General features: G+C 33.9%; 1 protein-coding gene across 17 annotated transcripts in view; it reads right to left on the reverse strand.

The window, feature by feature from the left end:
* NBEA (neurobeachin) overlaps nucleotides 1-26,175 on the reverse strand; it is a 450,877-nt gene that overhangs the window by 285,470 nt on the left and 139,232 nt on the right. For 8 of the 17 annotated variants that reach the window (XM_085579103.1, XM_085579142.1, XM_085579093.1 and 5 more), the window contains exons 21-30: nucleotides 25,911-26,103; nucleotides 24,635-25,657; nucleotides 22,552-22,769; nucleotides 20,934-21,087; nucleotides 14,307-14,330; nucleotides 11,708-11,888; nucleotides 10,919-11,049; nucleotides 9,523-9,630; nucleotides 7,771-7,939; nucleotides 6,310-6,405 (exon numbers count right to left, since the gene is read on the reverse strand). In XM_085579103.1, the coding sequence (XP_085435229.1) occupies nucleotides 6,310-6,405; nucleotides 7,771-7,939; nucleotides 9,523-9,630; nucleotides 10,919-11,049; nucleotides 11,708-11,888; nucleotides 14,307-14,330; nucleotides 20,934-21,087; nucleotides 22,552-22,769; nucleotides 24,635-25,657; nucleotides 25,911-26,103 (2,297 nt within the window). The remainder of the gene's footprint in view (nucleotides 1-6,309; nucleotides 6,406-7,770; nucleotides 7,940-9,522; nucleotides 9,631-10,918; nucleotides 11,050-11,707; nucleotides 11,889-14,306; nucleotides 14,331-20,933; nucleotides 21,088-22,551; nucleotides 22,770-24,634; nucleotides 25,658-25,910; nucleotides 26,104-26,175) is intronic. The other 9 variants (XM_085579187.1, XM_085579172.1, XM_085579123.1 and 6 more) reach the window with 4 other exon arrangements.

The raw sequence follows: 26,175 nt of genomic DNA on the forward strand, positions 1-26,175 counted from the left end.
GCCTGCATTTAGCCTGCATCTGTTATTTAGCCAACATATTTATCCAGACTTCTGAAATTCCTGCCAGACCAAACACTGTCCCTTTCCTTCCTCCAGGACAGCAGTGCAGCAGCGTGGATTCAGCTGTTTAACAGCATGCTGCTACGTGTGCACACTAAGAGGTGGAAGTAGAGCACATGCCATGGCAGCTTCTGGTTGGCAAAAGGAAAAGCTACAAGGATACCTCAGAGCTCAATAGGTGTGGCTGAGGGCAGGAGCACAGCTGAAAATGAGGTGACTGAGGAAAGTCAGACAGGAAATCATCCGGGGTAGGTTGGCAATTGGAAGGGCACAGATCTTGGTACAGGAGATTTAAGACAAAGGGAATTTTCCTTTTAGCTAGAGTGGATTTGTGAGGAGAAGGGATGTAGCTGTCAACCAAGAAAAGCAGAGGGGCACTGAAATGGGAGAGGGATCAAGCAGGAGAGTCTTAGGATGGGAAAATCAAGACTGGGAAGTGATTGAAGAGGACAGTTTCCATCAGCCTCTGTTCACAGCTGGACAAGCGCAAGTGCATGTCTTCTTTTTTTGTTCACTGGAAATTTCTTCTATGTGCTCTAATTCCTCAAAAGTTTTATCACTTGTTTCTTTCCCTGCAGTCATTAAGGCAGGCCATACCTAACTTGACCACAGAAAGGACATTGAAAGAGCCATTTATGACAGACACAACCTCTTGATCTGCTTAGGCAATGCCTTTAATCAATGTCTTAAATCCTCTTTACTAATCAAAGGTCTTTCACTCAGTGTTTGATGGATAAGACATCCATCTGATTGATTACCTAGCTGCCAAACAAAATGTCTTAAACCAAAGCATTACCAAGATTTTAACAAAAAGATCCTAAAAAGATACAATAAAAATAAGAGAATTAGAAGATATATTAAATAAATGTTAGCTTTAGAGTAAACTAGATATTTACATTTTGAAATAAAAGCTGAATGAAAATTAGGAACAATATGGTAATATGCTTTTTCCATAGGTGAATTTCCCTAGCTTTTTCAGTTTATATTTTTATTCATTTATTTTGTACTGCGTAAACTCAAAAAATTGATGAAAACCCAAAAAAATTTAAAAAAAACTATTTTAGAGGGACTTAATATCTGTATTTCTGATGCATACTGAGAAAGATGGTGATTTTTTAATTAGACATTTCTTACAAATGAAATTTTAAAAAAATCTTTCATGTAGGTCACAGCATCCAGCAACAAAAATTAACAGTGGAACATAGAGACTGTTCCATATAGACAAAGAAACATATTAAAACATTTTGGTTTAAGCACCAAAAAGCATAAAAAAAAACTGAAAGTTTTTTTTTAAAAAATTTAAACATCTGTAATTTGCACAAACAAATGAAAATAAAAATAATCCCTATTACAACTGCTTCATGCATACATAATGACTGATCAATTAATAATGAAATATATGTGCAAACATCTCCTATGATGCCTTAAGTAGCTGGTCAAGGGCAATAAATAATAGGTTAAGATGTATTCATTACTATCTCATGATCTTCAAATGCATGTCTTTTCAGTTGTAGCTGGAATAAGGAACATATGTCTTATCAGAAGAGCAGTATGATTATTTTTAGCAGCAGGCAGAAATTCAATAGAATTGGAATTTTATGATAATCATGATTATCACCCATGCTCCTTATAGCCTTTTCCTTTCTTGGAAACATATATACAACTAGATTTTGAGAAGGATAGAGACATGAGTTTTGTCAGGAATTCCTGAGGCAAAGAACATTTTCACAGGCAATGGAAATTAGTCCTTTAGTCCACTTTCTATATTTAGGCAGTTACCCTTATGCAAAATAGTTTGAAAATAGTCTGGAAATCTCTATGCTGCTACATTAGAAATACAAACAGTGTAATGCCCAGAGAATTACATACCTACGAGACCTGAAAAACTGGATACTTGTCCTCAAAGAAAAAGCTGTTTCTGCAACCTTTTAATCTAGTTCATTCTATCAAGAAAAAGAAGTCAATAGCTTCCAGTCAATCTGTATCATGTACATTTAAGAAATCTATTAATTTACAGTGTTTTGGGAAAAATATGGGTAGTGATAGCAAGGGAGTGGAAAAGTCAACTTTTGATTGAAGTTTCTGATAACCTACATACTGATTTGCTTTACACAATATATTATAAGCTAAATGGCACTGTTGCCATGCTTTCATTTCTGAAACACTCTTGAACAATGCAAATGGAGACATCAATTTTCAACTGAAAATATATACTTGTTCCTTCGTTAATTTTAATTGTGTTCTTAGTAGTTAACAGGATGCCAGCTGAAGTGTAAAAAGGAAAAAAAAAAGATTCACACTTTTCACACTGGAGATGTGGAAACACTGTTGAAACAAATAGTCCAATATTTGGTAATATTGGACCAAGGTAAGCAAGGACAGCTTCAATACCAACCAGAAGTGGGAAAACTAATTTCAAGTTATCCTGACCACTCTAGCTAAATCTACTTGAAATTGGTAGCTGTAATTTGAAAAGGTTACTCGGTTTTACATGGTAAGGTTTATTAGCTGTTATTAACAGAAGATACCATGCTCCTCTGCCTCTCCTCTTTTTCTGATGGAAAGGTATTTCTCTCTCAAAATATGTACAGATTGTGCTCTGCCTGCTAAGAGAAAAGACTGCTCTTAGTTTTTATTTCTCTAGTTCCATATCTTCCTGACATAAAACAGATATGTTCATACCAATTTTGGGAAAGTATCATTATCTAAGCAGAGAAATCAACAGAGAATGAACCAATATTTTCTAAGTTGCTCTAATTGCTCCCATGTCAGAAGTGAAAATTTTGGCATTTTATGCTAAGCTCAAAAGGGTAGCTCTTGCTAATCAGTAAATGCACACTAATGATGTGTTGACTAACAGACTTGTATCTGTAAACATATTTTTAAAAAATTATAGATGTGGATGGTGATATTACTAAGACACATAATGCCATTATTGGATTAAATGCCCAAAATCAAAGAATTTGATTCCAGTTTTTGTTGTAAACCAGTGTTTGTGTCTGGAGTTCGGTTATGCCATGACAAAAGGAATCAGAATTGATCTGACCAAGACAGAGGTCTACAGTGACAGCTATAGTGAATTAAGAAATATTGGCATTTCTAGTGACCAGTAGATCTCAAAGTAGGTCAGAAGAACTGTACCCTAAATATGCCCTAACCTCTCTTCACCTATTTTCAAGGGAGATGAAGATGACTAGCTCAAATATTGATTTACTGCTAATATTTTCCAGAAAGTAGAACTTATGCATGACAGATGATTTTGAGACAAAACCCTGAAAATCCAGTACAGAGGTTTTGGACATTCATTTTTAATGTTATTCTCATATTTACTAAATCTCCCTGTTTAAATAATTAATCGATTTTTAATTTAATCACTTCTTTGGTATTTTGAACAGGAAGAAGCAAGACTGCAGCATTTACTTTTGTAGGACTGTGTTTTTCAGACAACCTTCAGATACAAAAGATCTGATCTGCCATTTCCCTTGAAACTCTGGTAATTAATTACTTCAAAGTGTATGACCTAAATTGAAGAAAGAGAACTTTCTCTTAATTTTGCAAGATCTACTTTGTCTAACTGACTACACATTGACTAATTTAGAAGTACTGAAGACCCTTTAAAATTATTGGAAACAAGGAGGAGAAACATAAGCACTTTCAAAAAACTTATGAGAGTAAATATAGAGATACAGATATATTTTTCTCTCCCCATGGATCAGGTTAGAAGGCAAAATAAATACAGAAGTATAGAATGTTATAAAGAAATAAATATTTTTATTGTTAATGGTAGTCATGAACACTACTGTAATAGTTTTTCCTTCCTGGGTGTGGCCTTTTATCTTCAAGCACCATAAGATAACATCTAGCTTATGAACAATATCTGAATAATAGTAAAAGAAATATTATTTTCCCATCTACAAACATTTGTAAGGGTAGGATATATTTCCCTGCAAAATAGATTTTAAGGTCTTTTATTTCAAATAAAATTATAAAATTATTATAACCCACACTTGACACCAGCTGCAGCTACTAATAGGAAGTATTCACTGATCACATACTGTAATGTGCCTGAGACAAGTAGGGTCCCACACAGATTTAAATAGATTTTAACTAAACCTATCGCCCCACATAATGGGAAAAGAAAAAAAAAGTAAGAATTTCACTAAGAACAAAATCATTACCTTAAATACTTATAATATACCTAATTCTATCTTACCCTTTCCCTGGTTTCCTGGTCAGATAATTAGATTCTACTAAAAATGGAGAAATTATTTTCTTTTAAGGAGTCAATCCCTCTTCCTGAATTAACAAGATCTTTTCCTCTACAGTTCTAACAATTATGATAGTATTTGCTTAATAAACAAAGAAAAAGTTATTTAGATCCATCTAGTGTCATATGGAATGAATAAAATATGTCTTCACTTCCAAGTAACAACCAAATTTCTATCAATTTTTTAATAAGTAGGACTTTGCTTTAAAAATGTATTGTTAATTTTAAAGGCTACATTAAACCACTTGGTATTAAGTAAAAATACCTTAAAATTTAAAATAATATTCAAAAATTACATTTGCTGCCAACATCCGCAACCAAGTCAGGTTCATTAAGAAAAAACCCAATTGGCTTATCCACTGGAATGAAAGATTCTCTTGAAATGACAAAATATGTTTTGACTTCTGGCATTTTTTGACAGCATTTGCAATTTTTTCATTTAGCTTTTTGCTGATGATCAAAACTGAGGAACTCTGTTCACAATATAAAAAATGGAATTCTTTTCCCTCCAATGGGTAAAGCTGTAAAGAGTATGAGAATGAGACCTCAGACAGTTAAAACCCTTAAGGATCTGATGATATAAACAAATAAAAAAACCTAACCACAGACAACATTTCCTTTGCTGAATAATTTATTTCTAAAGCCAAACCACTTTTCTTTCTGACCTGCTCACACTTTTAAGGTAGTTCTATTGAACTATTTGAAAGCCAAAACTATTTTACTTGAACTCAAGGTAAAACAAGTACTGTAGACAATAATATTAATATTGAGCAATAAAAAATATTTTCTTCTTTGCATGGCAGACAATCTTATGAATCAAAATCACAAACCCTGGCTTCCACACAGTTAAAAATTAATTTATAATATGCATTAACACATCAAATTCATACATACATATACACATCAAAGCTCAAGAAATTCCAGATTAACACACTGATAGTTTAAGTTGATGTAATAAGTATTTTAACAGAATGCTCCCAGAACAGCACATGACAGGAATAAGCCACCATATTACTGATGTAGGATGTTAACTTTTCTGTTCTTTATAAACTGGATACATTCTAAATCACCTATGGTTTTTATAAATCAGTCTTTTTACCCAGTAAGATTTTACAAAATTGTACCAAGGACATTTTCATTAGATTAAATTTTTAAAATACTTTTACATTCTGTGTCTACAGCACATTGCATGCAAATAATTTTGGAAATGTATATGCAAACTTGGCTCAAGTTACATTCAGGTAACCCTCTCTTTTTCAAGAAATGACAAAAGCCCCCCACGTTCCTACCTTCTAGAGTACCTATTAAAACATACAAACAAACAAAACAAAACAAATCAGGCCCAAAACATATAATAGTTGCTTTGGTAGAAAAATTGGTTTCCTTCAAGAGAAACACAGCACAGAACATTAACAGGCATAAATAATTCACACACAGTATCAGAGGTTTACATACCATCAGGAAGGCAAGAAAAAAAGTGAGAAAGGAAGGCAAAAGAACAGGAAAAGATACAGGGAAAGGGAATACTACAAAACTACTTTATACTTCATGTGGTATGCAATATTTTAAAAACAGGCCTGATTTTATTTTTATGGGCCTAATATTGTAGCAGAATAACCACAAACCAAAAGCATTTAAATTTTCCTATATCCATTCCCTTTGCCTGACTGTTTTTTAATGATTTCCTTTTATTTTATAATAACTAAAGATTAGTGATATAATATATATTATAATAATTAAGTATTATAATATTTAATTGTAATTATATAATTTATATTATAATAATAAAAATTGTAGTGAAAGTGGGAGAGAGATTTTCTAGAAGAATGCAGACAGGAAGTTTTAAAGGTATCATCAGGTCTGATCTCCATGTAACCTGAGGCGTATATTTATTTATCAACAGTAACATCACATTTAGTTCTTGAAGTGCATTACATTAAATAAGAACACCCAAACAGGTTAGGAGATGATGTTAATATTACCTTTGTAAAATGAGTGGGCAAAGCTCTGCTCAGGAATTAACTTGGCAAGGAATCCATGGTTCAAACTTGGGTGAGGGATAGATGGTATGACCACAACTGTGGAGAAAATCATGGAATCAAATGTGAGCCAGCTAGTATTCATGTGTGGCCTGGTCCACTGTGGATCCATGACAGATATCCTATCTCATTGAAACATGCAAATATGGTATTACCAACAAAAAAAAAAGGCATTTCTAAGAAAAAAAAAACAATTTCCATATCAAGAGATAGGAAACAGCATACCTATTATTTGGGCACTTCAAGAGCAACATTTATACGGAAAAAGAGACACAGATAGATATATACAAGGAAATAGGCAAGACAATAATGGATGAAAGTAGCAGTTTCTTAATTCAGAATCTTAACATTAAATCAGGAAGGCAAAAAGAATTATGATTTCTCTTAGCTGACTACGTTCATGTAGTATTTTTCAAATGGGAAGCCTACAAGCACATTGACTTCAGAAAATTACATAAACTCTGCAAATTAAAACATTATGATGAATCATAATGACTAAATGTGACTATAACACAAATTGGAAGAAAAATTCTATGAAGAATAAAAATTAGCAGCTCCATAAATGAAGAAAGCAATTAAAGATCAATACAATAACAAAAACATACACAAAAAATTTTGTGGACAAATGAAGCTCCTGTTATCAACTCTTTTAGCACAGAAGGTACAGTTATAATCAATCCAATCAGACTTGAAAAAAAATGTTGGACTAAGTGCAATATATTTGAAACAGAGTGGGTTAAGGTTTGCATCCCTCATTTTTAACAGGTTCTGAGACCTAACAGACTCCTTCCTTTTGGGCTGAAGAACACATGCCATTAAAACCACTACTAAAACAAATCACAAACAGTTCAGCCAAAGGCAATAGCAAAGTTTTCTTTTTATTGTATTGTTACCATAGGCTTTTAAATGCAGGCACCAATACAGCAGGACTTCAAGAAAGTACCCAGTCCTCCACTAATACCCTTTCACAAACCTCCTCACTCAAACAAAGGGAGCTCATGAAGGCAAGCAGCTGTATCCTCTGTTTATTTATTTTGTGGTATAAAGATATCTATTCTTCCTAACACAGAACAGATTCAGAAAGATTTTTAGTGAACTACATTGTCCTTTACAATTTCAACTCCAGCAGGAACCCTGTTTTTCAAAAATTATTTTCAAATTAAAGAAAAATAAAAACATAAAAAAACCTAAGTGAAAATTAGTAATACCCTATAAGCAAATATAGAGAATACATGACATATGCCAATGTATTTTAAAACCTCAAATTATTATACTTGAAGAAAGTAGCATGGAATTATTAGGGTCTTAAGCTACTCACTAAAAATACTTTGTAGAAAAAAAATGACAGTTCTAAAAAAGAAAAATTTTTAAAAATCACAAATAATTTGAAGAAAATAAATTTACCTGTACTTGTTGGTGAATTTATTTCTTGTCTGATATTTCTACCTGCCTGGCTCCCAGACCTCGCAGTTTCTCGCTGTGGTTCCAGGATGTCGCGGTACTTGGAGACCATCAGGACTGAGATGAAATAAACCACTGCCAAAGCTAGGAACTGAGCTTGCTTGCTGTCATCCTGTGCCAGGGAAAAAGAAACACATCTAGAATATTGAATATTTTAATGGAATTTTTCTACAAGAATATCACAAGTCTTAATGGCTTTCTGAAATGCTGCTTCTGCCAGCATAGTAGCAAAGAGATAACGCAGAAGGCTGAGTGGATTTTCAGTGGAGCAGTACACACACAGAGCATATATTAAGTACTGAATTTTGGCGGTAATTTGGCAACTACACAAATCTCAGGATCTGTGGAGTCAATGGACTTTCCAAAACAGAGGCCTGACTCTATTCTTTAAAAGCTTCAAAGGCTTCTGGAAGCAAGGGCAACTTGCTTGTCTTCTGCTGCCCCAAGGACAAGATTGTGAAGGCCCCTGACAGAAGGAGGTAAGGGTACAATTGCTGAGAGGGAAATCTAAGCTCACTGATGTTTCTCTAGCTGATGCTGGATGCATAAACAAGCATAACAGCTTCTGGTAACATATAGAAGCAGGGAGAATGTACCCTTGTTTTTCTTCCAGAAATAAATTCCAGCTTGTACATTCTGATTTCCCCTTTCTCAGATGTCAGCAGCAATCCTAGGTTTCCAGGACAGATTTAAGTGAAAGCCAGGACCACTATAAATTTGCTGTCTTCTTTTCTTCTCATCCCACATAATCTGCTGTTCAAGGGAAACTGCCATCTATGGCTTAGATATTATCTTGATTGAGATTTAATTTCCCTAATTCAACTGAAATGTCTTTTATTATTATTATCATGTAAAACTTTACATGATAAAATCAAAACTTTTTCTATCTACTCCTATAGTTGTTTCATCTTTTCTCAGTTCCACAGGTATGTACTTTCTATTACAAATCCAGTGCTTGTTCTTCATGGTTTTTGGGTGATATTTAACCTGGCTGCATGTTTTTGCAGGTCTTAAAATAACTAGAAATTCTCTTATTAATTTCTTGCATAGAAGTTCCAGAAACATGCTTTCTTGTATTCTTTTCTCCATTAATTAAGAAAAGAATAGGTGACAGAATATTGGCTCTTCGAACTCAGGCTGGAGAATTTAAATGTAATATATGTACTTGCAGGTATATGGTAATAATTCCTTTTGCACTACCTTTAAAAACAAGTATATTGTGCTGCAGCTTTTGTGCTAAAAATCATAAAAATCTGTAAAACATTTTTATATATGTTTGCATACATAAATATGTTCAGTGAAGTGAGAAGTGTGTTTGCAAACTGATTCTCTGCATTTCTGTAGCATATATACTAATTCTTCTTTCTACACTTGTTGGACAAATAGTTGACACCTTTAGTAATATAATTTTTAATCAACTTAAATTGTAACTGGTTTATCTTGGCTGTGTTTATTTGTCTAGTATAAGATTAAGGCTGAGTGTTAAACACAGTTAACTCCTAATCTCAAATAGCTCAATCAATATAATTTTTATGTGCAGAAGGTGGCTGATAGTTACAAAGTCACAAGTGGATAGTTTGCAGATAATATATGAAGTGCCACACATGAAGGATATTTTTGATTTGGGTACAATCAAAATCTCTTTCAAAAAACAAGTGATGATTTTGCAGAAGAATTACAGCATGCATTACTCACCACATCACGAAAAACAACTGCTCGTAGACGATTAATATCAACATCCTGAAGAAGCCTATCAGGGTCTTTTATGGGAGAAAGATTTCCAGGGACGTTTTCAAGGGGAGTCTAAAAATAAAAAGAAGTGAGATTTTTTGGTCCCCTCAAAATATCAAAGAATTTTGTTAGAACCTTAATTTGACATCTTTTTTTTGAGCTATTACATCAATCTTAGATTATATTCTACCTAATACTCAGATAAGGGCTCTAGAAATTAAGTGATGCTTTGAATTATTGTATTAATGCTATTTAGAGATAAATTGTTATATCTTTCCAGTAGCTTGGAACAACTTTATCTCTAGACAGAGTTACGATAATAACTTTCACACAAAAGTTTGTTTCAGATTATAGTTTCTTCATAACAGAACAACAAATTATTTCTAATATGTATGTTATGTTTAAAAATGCTGAACAGAAATATAAAAATAAATGTTAATTTTACTGAGACTTATTACAGACTACTGATAAAATAACTGATACTATTTAAAAAACATAGAATAGTATGTTTCCTTTGAAAAATAAAATATATTAAATGTGAGGTCTGAACACCTAAAGGTCTCCTTTTAGTGATTTTGCTTGCACTGAATGCAACAATATTTAAAAAGGTAATGGCTTTGTGAGATTTAATGAAATAATATTGTGAAAGGAGTTAACTTTTTAGCAGCTATTTGAAAAAGTCTTTAGAGAAGAAAAAAACTGATTTAGTAATTAAAATATAAAAACAAAAGAGAAGGGATCCTTTACATCATGCAATGTCTTATATTTTAATCATGGGCTCTGTCAAATTATTTCAGATTTTAATTTCTGTATCCTTGAAGTCTTAAAGCTGTCAATTTACAATCTAAAAATGTAATAAAATATATTTTAAAAAAAAGAATTAATTGATTACCTAGGAAAAACTAAGTGGTAACTGAACATCCAATAAAATTAACTTCTAAAAGCAGATTGTAAACACTGATACCTAATATGCATTCAAAAGTCTGTTGAAGCTATTGGAATGCAAATATTCCACTAACAGAGATGTGATTTCATCAAAACTGGAGAGTACCCTGATGGAATTAAAAAATCTATGCAGATATATATGACAGAACTGAGTAAGGGGACTTGTTCTTTCAAGTAGGCCAAAAAGCTGGTGAATTGCTACAGTCACATTCCTGCATCAAGGTCTGCATCTTTCAAATAAGCCTCCTCCTTGGACACACTTTTACCACAAACCAGCTAACAGGAAAATCCTAAGCTTCTCCTGATGCTGATTTTTATCAAATATTTGAGAAGGCAGTTACAATTATTTTCTGATCCTTAAAAGGCAGTGTTTCAGACTTGTCATCTTACTGTTGGTTACCTAAGGCTCAGTTACCTTGGTTGTTGCTGATGCTGTTACACCCTGAAGAGCATCTTGAGGTTTACTGCCAATTAATGACGTCTTGTTTACTCTCTCTCTTTGCCTTTGTCGACATTCTAAGCAGTTTCTCACAGCCACACAACAAACTAAAAGAAGAAGGGAAAATGCCACAAATTAGAATATTTTTTCAATGTTATATTTCGAACATCAATTAGCGTCAATTAGAACATCAAATAGCACTCATTGCTAGTAGGCAGTAATTGAAAATTTGATTAAAAAGTGAGACTTGAGAAAAACTCACAGATTTTATAACAGGAGCAGTACAATTATCAGTATCATAATAAGTAGCATGAATAATAGTAAATAGTGAAAATAAATGCCATACTGTTGCAAAATAATTTGAGGTCTACAGTGTCTGCACTGCTGCACTGTTTTTATTTTACAAAGCCTATAGAGTGCTGCAAATTCCATGGAGAGTTGGATATGAAAAACTGCAACATGGAGGTAAGCAGAGCAGCTTTCAGAAAAAAAAAATAATCTGTTTACTGACTTAAATTCAATATTTTTACTCTCCCTGAATATATACAACTTGAACTACATAAGGAAGAACATTTTCAGACACGTCTTTCTTATGACTAAATTGAATTGGCCTTAAAAACATATAAAATCAATAATAAATGGGATTTTTATGTTACCACATCAAGCTCTACCTATAAGGTTCTTTCCTGTACATGTCACTATTTGATCCATCCCAACCCGCTGATCTGTAAATAACTATTTAATCCATCCTGTGTGCTGACTTACCAAGCCTTAGGCACTGTCGCATTAGACCTCCAGAAGACATGTTTTTTTCAGCTTCAATCTCACTAAAATTTAGTGAACTGGCAAACACTAGTACATCAACCATTGCCATCAGACGGCTGAGAAACGTTACTGCTGTCTCTGCCGACATTCCTTGTGTCACTTCAATATTTTCCAATTCAGTCTTTAAAAGGAGATAATTGAATTAAACAGTTTGAACACAACTGAAATACAAAGACAGTACATACACATAGAAATCTAAATTGTTACGTTTAATGGCAGATAGATTGAAAAGTTATTTAAAAATCTCCTACTGATGCCATTAACGTAAGCTGTGAGTGAAATTCAAAGTAAGGCAGCATGAAGAGTGAGAAAATTATTTACATTTACATGCTGTAATGATGAGAAAAAGTATAATATAAATGAGAAAGTTATTAAAAATTACATAAAGATAAAGTAAGGGCAGATAATAAAACAATGCATAGTGTAAAAGGTTGCAACATATTCCTATATTCCTCCATAGGCTACGCAAACAAGTAACAGATTAAAGGAATTACTCTGTGTACAGCTTCTACTTTTTTATGTTCCTTCATATAAACAAAAGTGAGGAGTGGAGTGGGAAAAAACATACAGTCTTGCATTCTGTCTCCATGAATCAATTTTCCCTGGAATGTTTACAGCATAAAGAATCCTGACAGAGTCCAATTCTCCAACTTATGTTTGCTACCTCATGACAACAGAGGGAAAGTAAAAAGGGACAAGTGACATGGCATGCAGCTCACATGTCCCAGAGAGTTGCTGTTTCTTTCCTAATACTGGACTCTCCTTAGTGGGAATGAGCAGAAAAATTATGAATTAATTCAATATTTCTGAAAGCTAATTTTTTTTTTTTCTCCAAAAAGAAACTTCAATGTCCAGAGTCACGTTTTCAAATGCCTTCAGGTATTTAACAGTGCAGGTAAGTGAGGAAACAGTCAGCTTAATCCAAACCAAAAAAATATCTGCTTAAACACTTTTACCTCTGGAGCTAGGCAAATTGAAAACAGGAATGTGTGATACTTGTCTGCATCCAGAATTATATGCCTAAATACTATTTTAGAATTTGTTTAAAGGTGGCTGATTCTTACTGATTGTCAACAAGCTTTACAGTTTCAAGACTTTGAGCACATAGTTTAGTCCCTTCAAAAAGTACTTTCATTGTACTTCTCTACTTTTATTAATTTGCTTAGAAGTATTTATTAAAAAAATTATATATATATATATATATGCTCTTAAGGTAATTTCCTTCCAAAGGAAAGAAAAATACAGAAAACAAAAAATTTGTTTCTTTCCATATTCCTAAAACATTATTAGCCTCATTCACAGCTTACTTTGAAGAATATTTTCACATTCACAATTATAAAAGTGCAAACTGTGCCAAGCAGTATTAAGGAAACAATTGTTTTCAAAGGTGAAAGATACAAAGTGGCATGTGTCACCATAATGATAGATAGCCCTTCATTTAATTTCTCTTAGGGATGTAGCGAAGGGCTGTCATCTGTCTGAACTGCCCTATAATATTAGAAAAATAGTAAAATGACAACTCTTAGAATATTTTCAGCGTATTTCCTATCTTCTTTGGCCAGGGCTCCCCTGTTTAGTTTGTGCTCTGTTCCTACCTTTTGGAATAATAGGTAACTGGGGTTTTTATAACAGATTGGAAGAAGATTTTTTGAAAGCACTCAGGCAAAGAAAATATATTCACAAACTCCATAGCCATAATAGTCTGCTAGAAAAACTCATATGTAGTTATGGAAACTTGAACTTTGAACTCATGCTTGAAATAGCATCAGGCTCACTTGCAGCCAGTTGACTGCCTGATGTTTGTTTTTATCAAGTTTCAACTGTATTTTGCCAATCATAGTCTTAAACCACTCAGAATATCTATTGCTTTTTTTTATTTTTGCAAGTTATGTAGTAAATTCACTTAATATAAGACTTTAGTGCATTTTGGCAAGATTTCAGCAAAATTTGAATTAAAAAGATTTTTTTTTTACCAGTCTCCCTAAAATTCTGATACATGGAGGAAAAAAAATGACTGACAGATTTTTTTACACCAAACTTGCCATCCCTTCTACCTGTTAAATACAGCATATGGGTATTGTAATAGTGTCTAAAATAAATCTCATTATTGATCAAGCTGCCTTCTAGTATCACCAATATTTTAGATAGTGGTATCTCTAAAATTCATTGAAAAGTGAACAGATCACCATTCCATAACTACTCGGTGTAATTTAAGAGCAGTACAAATTCTCTCATACAATGAACATGTTCAGGACATAGAGAGTTTCTCTACTGACAAGTGCATTTATAACTTAAATCTGCTCACAGACCTGGCTATGTTCAGCCCAGGAGCTAACAGCAAGCATCATCACTGACAATGCATTAGGTTATTAAGGGAAATATGGTAAGAAAAGTTAATTACTACATCTAATATACTCCTACTTGCATTCCATTTTATGATATAAGAAAATAATAGTAAGAATAATAATAGCAAAAAAAGCCATAATATAAAATGATCAAAAATAAGATATTTTTGAAAAGGCAAAAAACTGAAACTTACAGCGGCAATACTAACCTTAGAACCCTGGACATGCAACAGACAAAACAGACAACAGATCACAACAATAAAAGAAAAAGAAAATTATTTAAGTTAACTAAAAAATACAAGGTAAATTGAAACAAATTAGTATCTTGGAATTATACATTTGTTTAATTTATATTTAAAACAGCAAAACATTTAAGCTCAGCATGAACATTTGAAAGTAAAGACTTATCAGAGATAGCTATGCACAAGGAAAACTTTAAATCGTGTATTATTAGAATTCATGTAAACATTGATTCCTCCAAAGCAATGTACATCTTTAATGTAATACATAAAATAATTTTATGAAGTAATGCAAAACAAAGTAAAATTTTAAATAATTAATAGATATGAGCATTTTACAACAAGCCAATCAACTGAAATATACTAAAGTACTTAAACCTTTTATGAGAAGGCAAATGTATTTACAATGCTTTGAAAAAACAAATACAAATTACAACAAGCAACCTGGCTCTTCATGCATAATGTTCTTCCCGTGAGTACACTACAAGATAGATCATTATAATATATTTGGGTGTGATTTCTTCAACCTAAACCTGTATCAAACTAGATATGACAATGTTTTTAACCATAGGAAAAAAAAAATCAAGACCAAGACACTCAGACTGAGTTGGCCTTCAAATTTCATTGTTCACAATGAAATACGTGTGTTAAATTTTTATGGTTTAGTTTTAGGTAGAACCACTCTATTATCACAGAATAATTGGGATAGGAACCGATTCTTAAGTTTTCACTGATTCTGTTTTAAAAATAGAAAGAAAACTTTAGTGTATGTCACTTATCATTGCTATAATTTACAGTGGGAAACCTAATCTAACAAAAAGAAAAACAAGCTGAAAAGAACCATTTTCTTCCCTCTTGGGGCAGAAAATACAACTCTCAACAAGTTTTTAAATGTGTCTTCATATTTTCATAGGTTGCTATTATCTCTCAATTACTAGCTGACAATTTTCATATCAGTTTTTCCACTTTTATTTCTCAGAATTGTTGTAGACCACACAGCACCCATGGAACCAAACGAGTCCTGAACATGATAATGCTAACACTATATACTGGTCATACATCTCAGCTTTTAATCCACAGACCTAATGAGGCCATCGTTAAATATTTAATGGAGTTTTGTGGACAGTTCATATAGCACCAGAAGCCCTCAGATCACAATTTGAGAGCTGATATTTTGAATTCTGCAAGTAAGAAGCTGAATATAGACTTCTTAGAAGTAGAAAAACAAAATTATTGCAAGGGTTCTGGAAATTTTTTCTAAATTGTCACATATATTTAAACTCCTCAAATTTCTTTTGCCTTGCTCAATGTCCTCAAGTGTTTGTCACAGCTGCTATCCTTGTAGCAAGCAGTGATTCCTTTCACTTGCTAGCTTGCACTCAAAATCTTTTATCTATGAACCAGCTTCTATTAACAGAAAGCATCTTCTGCAAACCTTTTCCCTTACAGGTCCTGTTTTTCACACTTCCACAACATCTTAATAATGTCTTCTTTACAGTTGCAGTTTTTTTCAGAAAGACTCAAAGACATCCCCAACAGAAAAGAGAAAATAAAAGGAAGTAGTATTTTGTATTTTATGACCTTCCTATAATTGTAGCAGAGTTATTGAATATTCCCAATTTCATATAATAGACATCAGAATTAAAAGTAGAAAACACTTCAGATTATATAGTAAATAAAAAAAAAACCTGCTCATATTTTTTGTTAATATTTGCTTCAATTTCAAATTGTTTCATATATACAATTGGCAACACATTAAAAACACTAGCATTTGAAGCAAGTCCATATACAGATCCTGGGATAGAAGTAGTATAGAACTGAAATTGAGTGAAATATTAAAAATTATTGGAATAGATTATTGGGAATTACGGTAATCTTTGCCCTGTATTCCATACAAACATATAACATTCTCTGCACTCTTGAGTTACCCACAGATTTTTGAGTGATTTGTTTACACCAAAGATGCATATTTTTATTTTATTTGTTTATAATTTGTATTTAAAATTTTCTATTCAGATCATCCTAGTCTGGATTAAAAAAAAAAAGGAAAAAAAAAAAACCCAAAGCAACAAAAAAACCAATCAAACAAATAAAAATCCCAAACCAGACCTAAAAGAGAAAACAAAAATAAACACCATGAGATAAAAGGCAGATTTCTATTACAAGAGTTCCACTGTGAAGGAGTCCTACAGTTAAGACTGCCTGTTCTACAGCAGGCAAGGAATCATTCAATAATCTGCCACCCAGCCTAGAATTGCCATTTCACCCCAAATCTGAACTATGCAAAGGAAAAAAAGTCTTTTTGAAATGGGGAATTTTTCATTCATCTGTTTAAGGAAACTGTGACAGTACAACTTTTTTTTAGCAAGGGAGGGAGCACTATAGAATCTGTTGCACAAAAAGGAAAAAAAAAAAACAAAAACAAAAAAAAAACACAAAAAAACTAAAACCGCAATTGCTCCAGCATTCTGAAAGTAATTTTGCTGTATTTATTCTTGTCTCTTTTCTTCAAATACACTTAATTCAAGCATCTAATATTCAGCATCTGTTCTACTAATGAGAAATAGGCGAACTGCTTTATAAAAATCAAAGGCAATGGGATACTAACTCTATAGAAGATTGTTGAGAGTTTTGCAGCAGAATTTAGGACTTCTAAGGAACAATTGGCCTAGGTTTGCTAGAACTCAGACTGATTCACTGAAATAAAGGAAATGTGCACAGGCAGGACTGAGACAGTTGAAAAAGGAACTTTGCTTCTATCTTACTCCATTAAAAAATGAGCTATCTAATAAAAAGAAACTGGATTGAGATCCAGGTTGACAATCATTCCAGCCATACCCTAGAGGGATCTGGTAGATGTCTACATCAGAGATATCTGAATAATTTGCTTCTGTTGAGTAGATCTCCATTGTCTAGAGATATAGGCCACATGAAAGTACCTCAAGTGAATACTGAGATTTACGCTAATCTCTTCATGAATTCCATCCCTGTTTCAATCATCTCAAAGTTAAAGGAATGACCTTTGCTGTCTGTTCTATAGTCTTTTCGCTTTCATATTTCATTATTCCAGACCAAAAAGTAAATTTTTTTCTAAGTGGCTGTAAATACATGATCTACACCACAAATAAACTATACTAAGAGGAAATAAGTAAGAACTACTACTTTAAAAATTCAATATGGGTCCCAAAAACCTTCAGTGGGAATATCAGAGCACCACCATTCATGAAAGTGAAGATGGAAGAAATTTAGTAAAAATGAGCTTGTTGATAAATTGAATATATGTATTGCACAGGATCTACAAAATGTGAGGGTTTTGACATTCCAGAAAATCTCTGCAGAACAGATATGGAGAATCAGAGACCAAACAAGAAGATGGTGTAGATTTAAAGAGGTTCACCAGGAGATATGACTCAATCCTACAAAGTCATACAGGATATGGAGCTGAATAAAGACATGATTAACCACTCTTTTCATAGTATAAACAGTAAATCACATAGTGACTTTATGTATTTAAGCAGGCTTAAGAAAAACAAAGACAAGTGCTTTGAAGGTTATATAATTGCATTGTCAGGCTCAATGCCATAGGATATTATGGAAACTAAAAGTGTAAGTAGCTTCAAAAAAGATTAGATAAAGTCTAGAAGGATGAATTCCTCAGTGGTTATTAAATATGACAGCTCAAACACCCTCTCTAGTAGTTAAAATCCTAAATGCTGAAGCAGAGTGTTATTAGAGCAATCAATATGCTTGCTCAGACTTCTGCATTTTGATGTAAGCTGCAAACAGCCACTGTTGGTGGCAGAATGCTAAAGCACACAGGCCCTTGGGCTGACCCAGTAAGGCAGTTTATGTAGCCTCTGAACAGCTTCCTTTTGGAAAAAAAGTGCAACACGGCTTCAGTGGACTTCTAATACCAAGCCCAGTTTCAATTACAGAAGTACACAGACTAAAAGAATGGTTGGGGTTGGGAGGGATTCAGGAGGTGCAACACAAAAATTTAACTCTGTACCTTGTGGATAGAAAGTTACTCATTAATGTATTTAATTACAACAAGTAGGTTCCACATGGAAATGAAGAAATACTTTTCCGTGGTGAGGCTGACTGAACACTGACACAAATTGATCACGGAGGTGATGGAGTCTCCATCCCCAGAGATAGTGAAAAGCTGTCTCAACACAGTCTTGGACAACTGGTTGCAGATGGTCCTGCTTGAGCATGGGTGTTGGACCAGGTGACCTCCTGCATCCCCTTTCCAGCCTCAGCCATTCTGTGATTCTGGGAGTCCTTGAGTTAGTGAGGGAGAAAGCTTACACGTTCTTTCCCCCTTAAAGAGTTACTCTGGCAGAAAATGGCCAGTAGCAGGCCTGCTGTAAGAGTTTTTATGCAGTGGAGATGTCATATCAGTCTCCCAGTTTCAAACTCTTCTCTCTTCCCATTAGCAATTTCTGGAAAGAGGAGGGTGAGGCAGCCTTTTGTAACCAATTGCTTTCAGTGGCCTACTTTGCCCTTTCAAGATTGAGAAGAAATGCATTCTGAACCAGCAATCCATCCACTTCTCCACAGCAGTTCAAGGATGCACAAGCACTAGAAGTCTGAGAATCAGTATGAAACTTCTTTTCATTAATCATATGATGGATACTCACAAGTGGTCTGATGCCCAGCAGGGCATCTGCTCCCTTCGAAACTGTGATTCACAGCAAGACTGAGGGAGAGCACCTGCTCTAAGGAAGGAGGATGGGCTGCACTCTTCATATCTGTCACAGTGATGAATAAATCCATCTTCCTTTTAATCTTTATGGATGGGCAATGAGGAACAGGAATGGAGTTGAATAGGCAGAAAGAAGCCTTTTTTATATTTTTTTTAATTCCAGACAGTAGGAATCATTCAATTTGAAGCCAGAAACCAAACTTTAAGTTAATTACTTTATTTCACAATTTATTTTTATTTTATTGACCTAGACAGATGGTAAAATTAAGCATTCAAGTAATACACACAGTCCCTATATAGTGGAGAAATGTGTGCACAATCAAATTTCAAAATGTAGTCTTTTGTATCAGTGCATGAAAATCACTGCTACTGAGCAAGGCAGTATTGGCACACAATATTTTAATAAATGGATGCGTAACAATTAAGGCTGTGTCAGGTAACTATCTATACAGACACACACACGCACACACACAAATATTATCCAAAATAAATAGATGGAAATAGTGAACTTCAAAATTATTATTCCATAGAATGGTTCTCCAGTATCATACACCAGGACAAGAATTAAAACCCACAAAGGGCATTCAGTGGAACTGCAGCCTAATTAACATTGTGCCTGTTTTATATTTTTATATAAAATATGTCAAAACATCATCATTTTCTAATGATGCCTAAAATGTTTGCTTTAAAAAAATATCCCCCAACGTCCTTTAAAGAATGATAGTGCAGCCTGTGTTCCAAGATGGCTCAGTGTGTACTTGCTCATACTTGTCAATATTTACAATGAAGAACTTGCAAAATCAGGACCTTAATGTTATTCTTGTGACTACAGACAATAATTGTAGTCTTTCATTTTGCTTTTAGCAAATATTTTTCTAGTTAAAATAGTAGAGAGACAGCATAAAAGATTTTATTAATTGCCTGTCTGAAAATTACATTAATGTTTAGCACATTGCCAGCCCATACATTCATACCATTCAAATAAAATCTGCGAAAAATGGTTTCTTAACTAGAAGTAACAGGAAAGAAAAAAGTAATCTCAATTGCTGAAATGGCTAGAAAAAATATGTGAGCTTTTACTGCAAACCACTTTTGCAGTCTCCAGTGTCTATTACCTACATTATTTCAGAGGAGACTCTTTGCCCTTTCTAGGTCTCATTGCCTCCTTTTTCAAAGACCTATATTAACTACAGATCATTTTTACAGGATGCTCAAGATGATATTTAGTATGGAAGAAATAGTCACAGATATTAAATGCATAGACAAGGCATCCCATTTGAATAAAACAATTATTCACATCAATAATGCAGTATTTATAAAATATTTCTTCCTTTTTAGTCATGATACTCTGCCTGCCTGAGCTTTAATCTGCTAAGACCTCACAACTTTGAGGAGATGAAAATATAAGTTATTTTCAATTCAAGATTAAAAAAGAAAAGCAGGGAAAAGGATCTACTGAAAGAAATAGTAAACAGAGCAGACAGGGGATGATTTCTGGTCTGATTTGTCATGCAAACTAATAGTGGCCATGCAAAAAATATTTATGAATATCAATGAGTAGATATCATAAAGCATGCTGTTTTGTTACAAGAATCATTATCCTAATGGTCATCCCTTAAATGAAATATTAAATAACTATGAAATATTATTCTTACTAAGTACTACTTATCTGATAAAATAAGCATTTCAAATGCAAAATGCTATAAACATTCTGTATATCAAAGTGTAACAGTGCAATTAGAAATTTAATTTTTTGAAGGAATTAGCAGAATGGGGACAGGAGTCCCTAAAGAAGAAGAGTCAGCTGAAAATAGCAGTTTGCATTATTAACAACAATTTCTAATATGACCACTAGGTGGGAATATTGTACTTACAGTTGGGGATGTGGCCGCTGACAGCAATGGTAAAATTCCTCCACAAGCAATAATAATATTGTCTACCATCTGGGAAATGAGGTGTATTGTGTTGTGTACAAAAATAATATTTTCATTGCTATTGACAAAGTCCATCACTGACTTTGTGGAGTGACTGCAAGGGCAGAAGAAAAGTAGGATTAAAAACAAATAATTAAAATAAATTTTAGATAAATATATTCTTTGTGACCATACTGTGAATGTTCCTTTAATAAAAGGAAAAGTTTGGTCTATAAAACTTTGCCTGTAAATTGTCTAGAAATATCAACAAGGCTAGTCTAAGGAACAAATTGATTGCTATCTTTTTCTGCATAGGATTATATTCAAATACTCAGCTGAGAACAACATCTTCTAACCTTTTATTCCCATCAACCAGAACTTCACTTCACAGGCAGTTCTGAAGGCAGTGGAGTTGTTTCTGCAGCCTGAAAGCAACTATTTAATATAGATTTCACAATGCTGCAGCAGTGCTCTTTGAAGCAGCCTTGATAACACCTAATGATAACACCTGCTACTGTTTTAAAGAAGAAACTCAATAACATGGCCATAACTTAATCCAATATTAACTTTGCTAACTGATAATAAACCTAGCATTAATAATAGCTCCACAAGCCACAGATGCTTGTAACATTAGTTGAAATCTCAGTGACTCCTAATTGACGAGCAATTGTCCTGTGAAACTGTCACTCCCCAAAAATAGAAAACCCCTGTGTGAAAATCTTGAGGCTACTCTTTCTATGAGTATGGTCTTTCTGCAAAGCAACATTTGTTGTCAGTCAGCAAACAAAAATTAAAGCCATCAACTGAAAATATACAATCTGAACGTTAACCCTCAAGCATTATCTGAACACACCGCATCTTCTTGGCCAAAAGCAAAATATCAAAATTGTCTATTTCCAAGTGAATATCACAGAACAATTCACCACACTGGAAATTAAATGTAGTATAAATTGCTCCTTTGACAAAACTATATTTAAGTTTTGTGAAAATTAACCATTCTGTAGTGGAAATTAGAGTAAATTGTCCCCCTTATGTTATAGTTACAGAGTACCTCTACATGTACAAAATGTACAATACCACTAGGAAATCACATTGCTGTCATAAAATATTATATGATCATCAAGACTAAACCCAACCAGGAGCTAGCATGCAAATGAAAGTTTGTCAATAGATTGTTTCCTTAGAAAATGTTATAGGAAAGAGGCTTTATTTATACACCTTGAAGGTAGAGAAGCTCTTTTAATTGATCAATTAGGACAGTAGCCATTAGCAGAAGTCATCCTGTCGGGAACAGGGGCAGTAGATTCTAATGCTAAATATAAGCTGGAAGAGCAGCTCAATTTGTTTAGGATTCAGGATTTATACAACTCCTCAAGAAAAGAGGAATTACTACCTGTGAAATCAAGCTGTTCCAGACTGGGAAAAAGTAAAAAGAGAAGACAGAAAATACAGAGGCACTATATCTAGCACCAACTCTTTTTCTCCCCACCATCTCAGTAATGTCTCCACTCCAACACGCCTAATTTTTCCTTATTGATGGAAACACAGATCAGGAATTAAAGAAGAAACAAGGACCCACCTTCTCCAAACATGTACATCTGTTTCTAGTGCAAAAAGCAAGTCTGTCAGGAGCCGCTGGTGCATGGGAGACCATTTAAACTCTGGAATACGAAACATAGTTGTGCGTGGACCTGGACTAAACTGTCGTCGCTGCTCTTCCGTCATTGGCATTCCTCGAAATCCCAAGTCAACACGTAAATCCCGGTCTTGCTGGGTGACAGATCGACCCTGTATTGCCTACATCAACAAGAGGTTCAAAAACGATGCTAACTTTACTCAGTGTGTTTTTGAATGCAATACAGAATCCGAGAAAGGACAGGATAAAACAATGTGGCCGCAAACTACAGGAGACATTGATGTTCCAAGGTGGGCAGTTTCCTTCAGTAAAAGAGCTGCTCCAAGTCAAATTAATCAGTGCTGAGGCGGGGTGCAGTTGGCTCCCTTTTCAGCTACTCACCAAGCTTTTACTCTCAGATGCTTCACTTGAAGTCTTATAGAAAGGACCAAATGTAGTCCATTCAAGGCCAGTAGCAAGACTTTGTTTATATGTAATTAAATTTTAGGCTACGAAATATGGACAAACTACATAGTGGTGGCTTCAAGGAACACATGTTTTTGGACAGCTCCTCATTTTTCAAAAACAATTTATTTCTCTGGTCATTTTGGCAGGATCATTAGAGAATTACATCTAGTAGCCCAAATCTCATTTTGCCAATTTAAAAACAAAAGAGAACATTGCAAAACAATTTTGTTAGCAATGTAAAAATGGACATAGCACTGGAGTTGAGCTGAAAAGCTTCTTGTTTATTTAGTCTGATCTTGATCTCCTGTAGTCAGTATTATGATAGTAGAAAAGGTATCCTTTTGACCTCTTGGTCACTTGGGACTAAAGTTATTTCAGTTGCTTGTATTTCTTAGAGAGGAAAGTTATTTCAGTTGCTATGTTTTTCTTACAGTTATCTTTAAATTATTTTTTTTCTTAGGCTTGTATAAGATTTAAATTTTTCACATTAATCTTCTGCGTAGAGCTTTCAATTGTATTTTCCATCTTTTTCTAGCTACAAATATAGGAAAGAGTGAATTTGATATAATCATGATATATACATATGAATTCAATATTTGATCTATTATTAATAGAGGCATTAACTGTTCTTAGGAGTAAGCAGTAATTCCCATTTCTGTCACACAATTTGCTTGCTTTCAGTCCATTTGAATAAAAGAGAGTTACTTCTTACTAATAAGGCAGGGAGATGATTGTAGACCTGTTTTTACAGAATTTGAGGTTAGCAACTCCAGTCAAATACATTCTCCTTCAGGTACAACTCCAGGTAACCCTCATGCCAACAGCAACAACAGTATAATAACTTTAACATAACAGAGGAGCTTTTATAAAGCAAATAATACTGCATCTGCAAGAATGGGCTCTAATGTGCATTGCCACTGCATAAACAAACATGAAACGTGTAAGTATCACCACTTAGGTGGCTGGTCTTTAAGTAATTTTCAGCTTTTTCAGTGGTCTCAAGGAGATCCAGTCTAACGAGGCAGTTACCTATAGCAAACAAAACTCCAACCACTAGCTCCACTATACACATGTTAAAATAAAACTTCTCATTATTCAAGAAAACAATAATTCTCCAATTATATTTTATTTAATAACTATTTCAAAAATTTTTTTATTACAGTTAACTTCATTTTAAGAAAAAGTATTTAACCATGAACACCTTAGTGTTCATAGCACCCAAAGAAGAGATTAGAAGATGAATTTCTGCTAGTTGCTCAGCTGGTAATTCTTTTTAAGAACATTATTTAAAAGAGAGATTAATGCCCACATACTTAAACCAATTCATTGTAGTTGATCATTGATTTTAGTAGGAAATAACTGTTATTTAACTAGTATATGCAATATATATTTTCTATACAGTCATGAAAGATTTGACTTTATGGCATTTTCAAAGAAAATGGGCAGCCTGGAAGATGTGCATTTTTCATATAATTAAAGAAATACACTTCAAATATCCCTCAGAGCTCATACTATTAATCTCCCCCTCAGCAATGAGCAGTGATTACATTAGACACATACATGGCTACTTGAAATTTACCTGGGTTGTAGTAGTTGTCTGGATCTTCCGTATCTCCTTCCCTGCCTCCTTACCATCATCCGATCTTTCTGTATCTGATATTATACTTCCTGCATCAACATTAGGTACAGTTTTGCTACCAGAAGACTCTGTCTCAAGAGTTGTGGCAGTCATTTCAGCATATTCTAATCCTTTAGATGATGAAGACAACTCCCTCTCAGAAATGCTATTCATTCCATCTGAAGTGGTGTGAATCTTGAACTCTTTGTCCTCTATTATACTTGAAGCACAAGTTATATCTACACTACCTGTCATATGTGCAAGCAATCCCAAATCATCATTTACACCAAGATGCATCTGTGTCTCTTGCACATTTGGAATGGCAATATGATTACTTGAAAGTTCAGGAAGGAGTTTCTCCTCCTGACTAGGTATTTTATCAAAGAGAAATGAGGTATTGTTAGTAGAAGGTTCATCTTTCTCATCAGCCAGAGTTATTAATGGACCATTATCTTTTTCCTCATTCTTCTTAATAATACCCACACTTCCATGAACATTGTTTTGGAGCTTCTCAACAGCTGCACTATATACATTATCTAGAAGAGATTCTACTTCTACCAGTGCACCATTTTCTCCAGTTCCCAGTGTCTCTGGTGACAAATCCATATCATCAAGTTTTACTTCGGTAGCTTCTACTTTTTCAGCTTTTATATCAACTAAAAGGTCATGAACTTCCACATGCACTCCTCCTCCTCCAGGTCTCTCAGCAGTTCCAAGCACATCATCTGACACCTTTGTAGCCATGAGCAAGTCCCTCGTATCTGTATTGACGGGGTAATCTGTTTCACTTTCTGGGCTTTGACTTTGCGAAAGATCTTCTATCTCTCGAATTTCCATTCCACCTTTTGCTCCTGTTGTCTGAGAGGAAAGACCTGAGATGGTGCTCACATTCCCCTTCTTCCCCTTTTTTATGTTTTCTTCCTCTTGCCTTTGATACTCTTCATACATTTTTGCTAGATATTCCTTGTGAGCTTCATATGTGACCTTAAAAAGAAAAGAATAGGTTACATGGATGACTATATGCTAGATGAACTGGGCAAAATGGAGCAAGATTTTCAGGAACATATTAAGTACAGCTTACAAAGTGTTTGACAAGAAAAAAAGCCACCTTGACATGAGTAGTGAAAGCCACCAGATGGCACTAAATCACTTTACATCTTATATTGCTACATTGCTACTGCCTTTGGGGGTTACCAGTATTAAAAAAAGCCAAAAACATATAAGAGCTGTTTCTTACCTTGGAATGGGCTATAGAAAGAGTATCCACCCACACTCTCCAGCCTCCCCATTCATATTTTATTGCATGGTACAAGAGAATACGGAAAATGTTGTAAACCATCTCTGTGATCTTCTGCTCTTCAGAGTTCTTAGGATTAATGTATCCCAGAGAAAACATCCAGTCCTGCCACACTGAACACTGAAGTAAACATCTAAAGTGAAATAATTAGTTCAAAATATATCCAAACAAAGCTTCTTTATTTTAACATTATGATGCTCAAGAT

Source organism: Lonchura striata, chromosome 1 (genome assembly GCF_050655825.1).
Source record: "Lonchura striata isolate lonStrDom1 chromosome 1, ASM5065582v1, whole genome shotgun sequence".
NCBI classification, from domain to species: domain Eukaryota; kingdom Metazoa; phylum Chordata; class Aves; order Passeriformes; family Estrildidae; genus Lonchura; species Lonchura striata.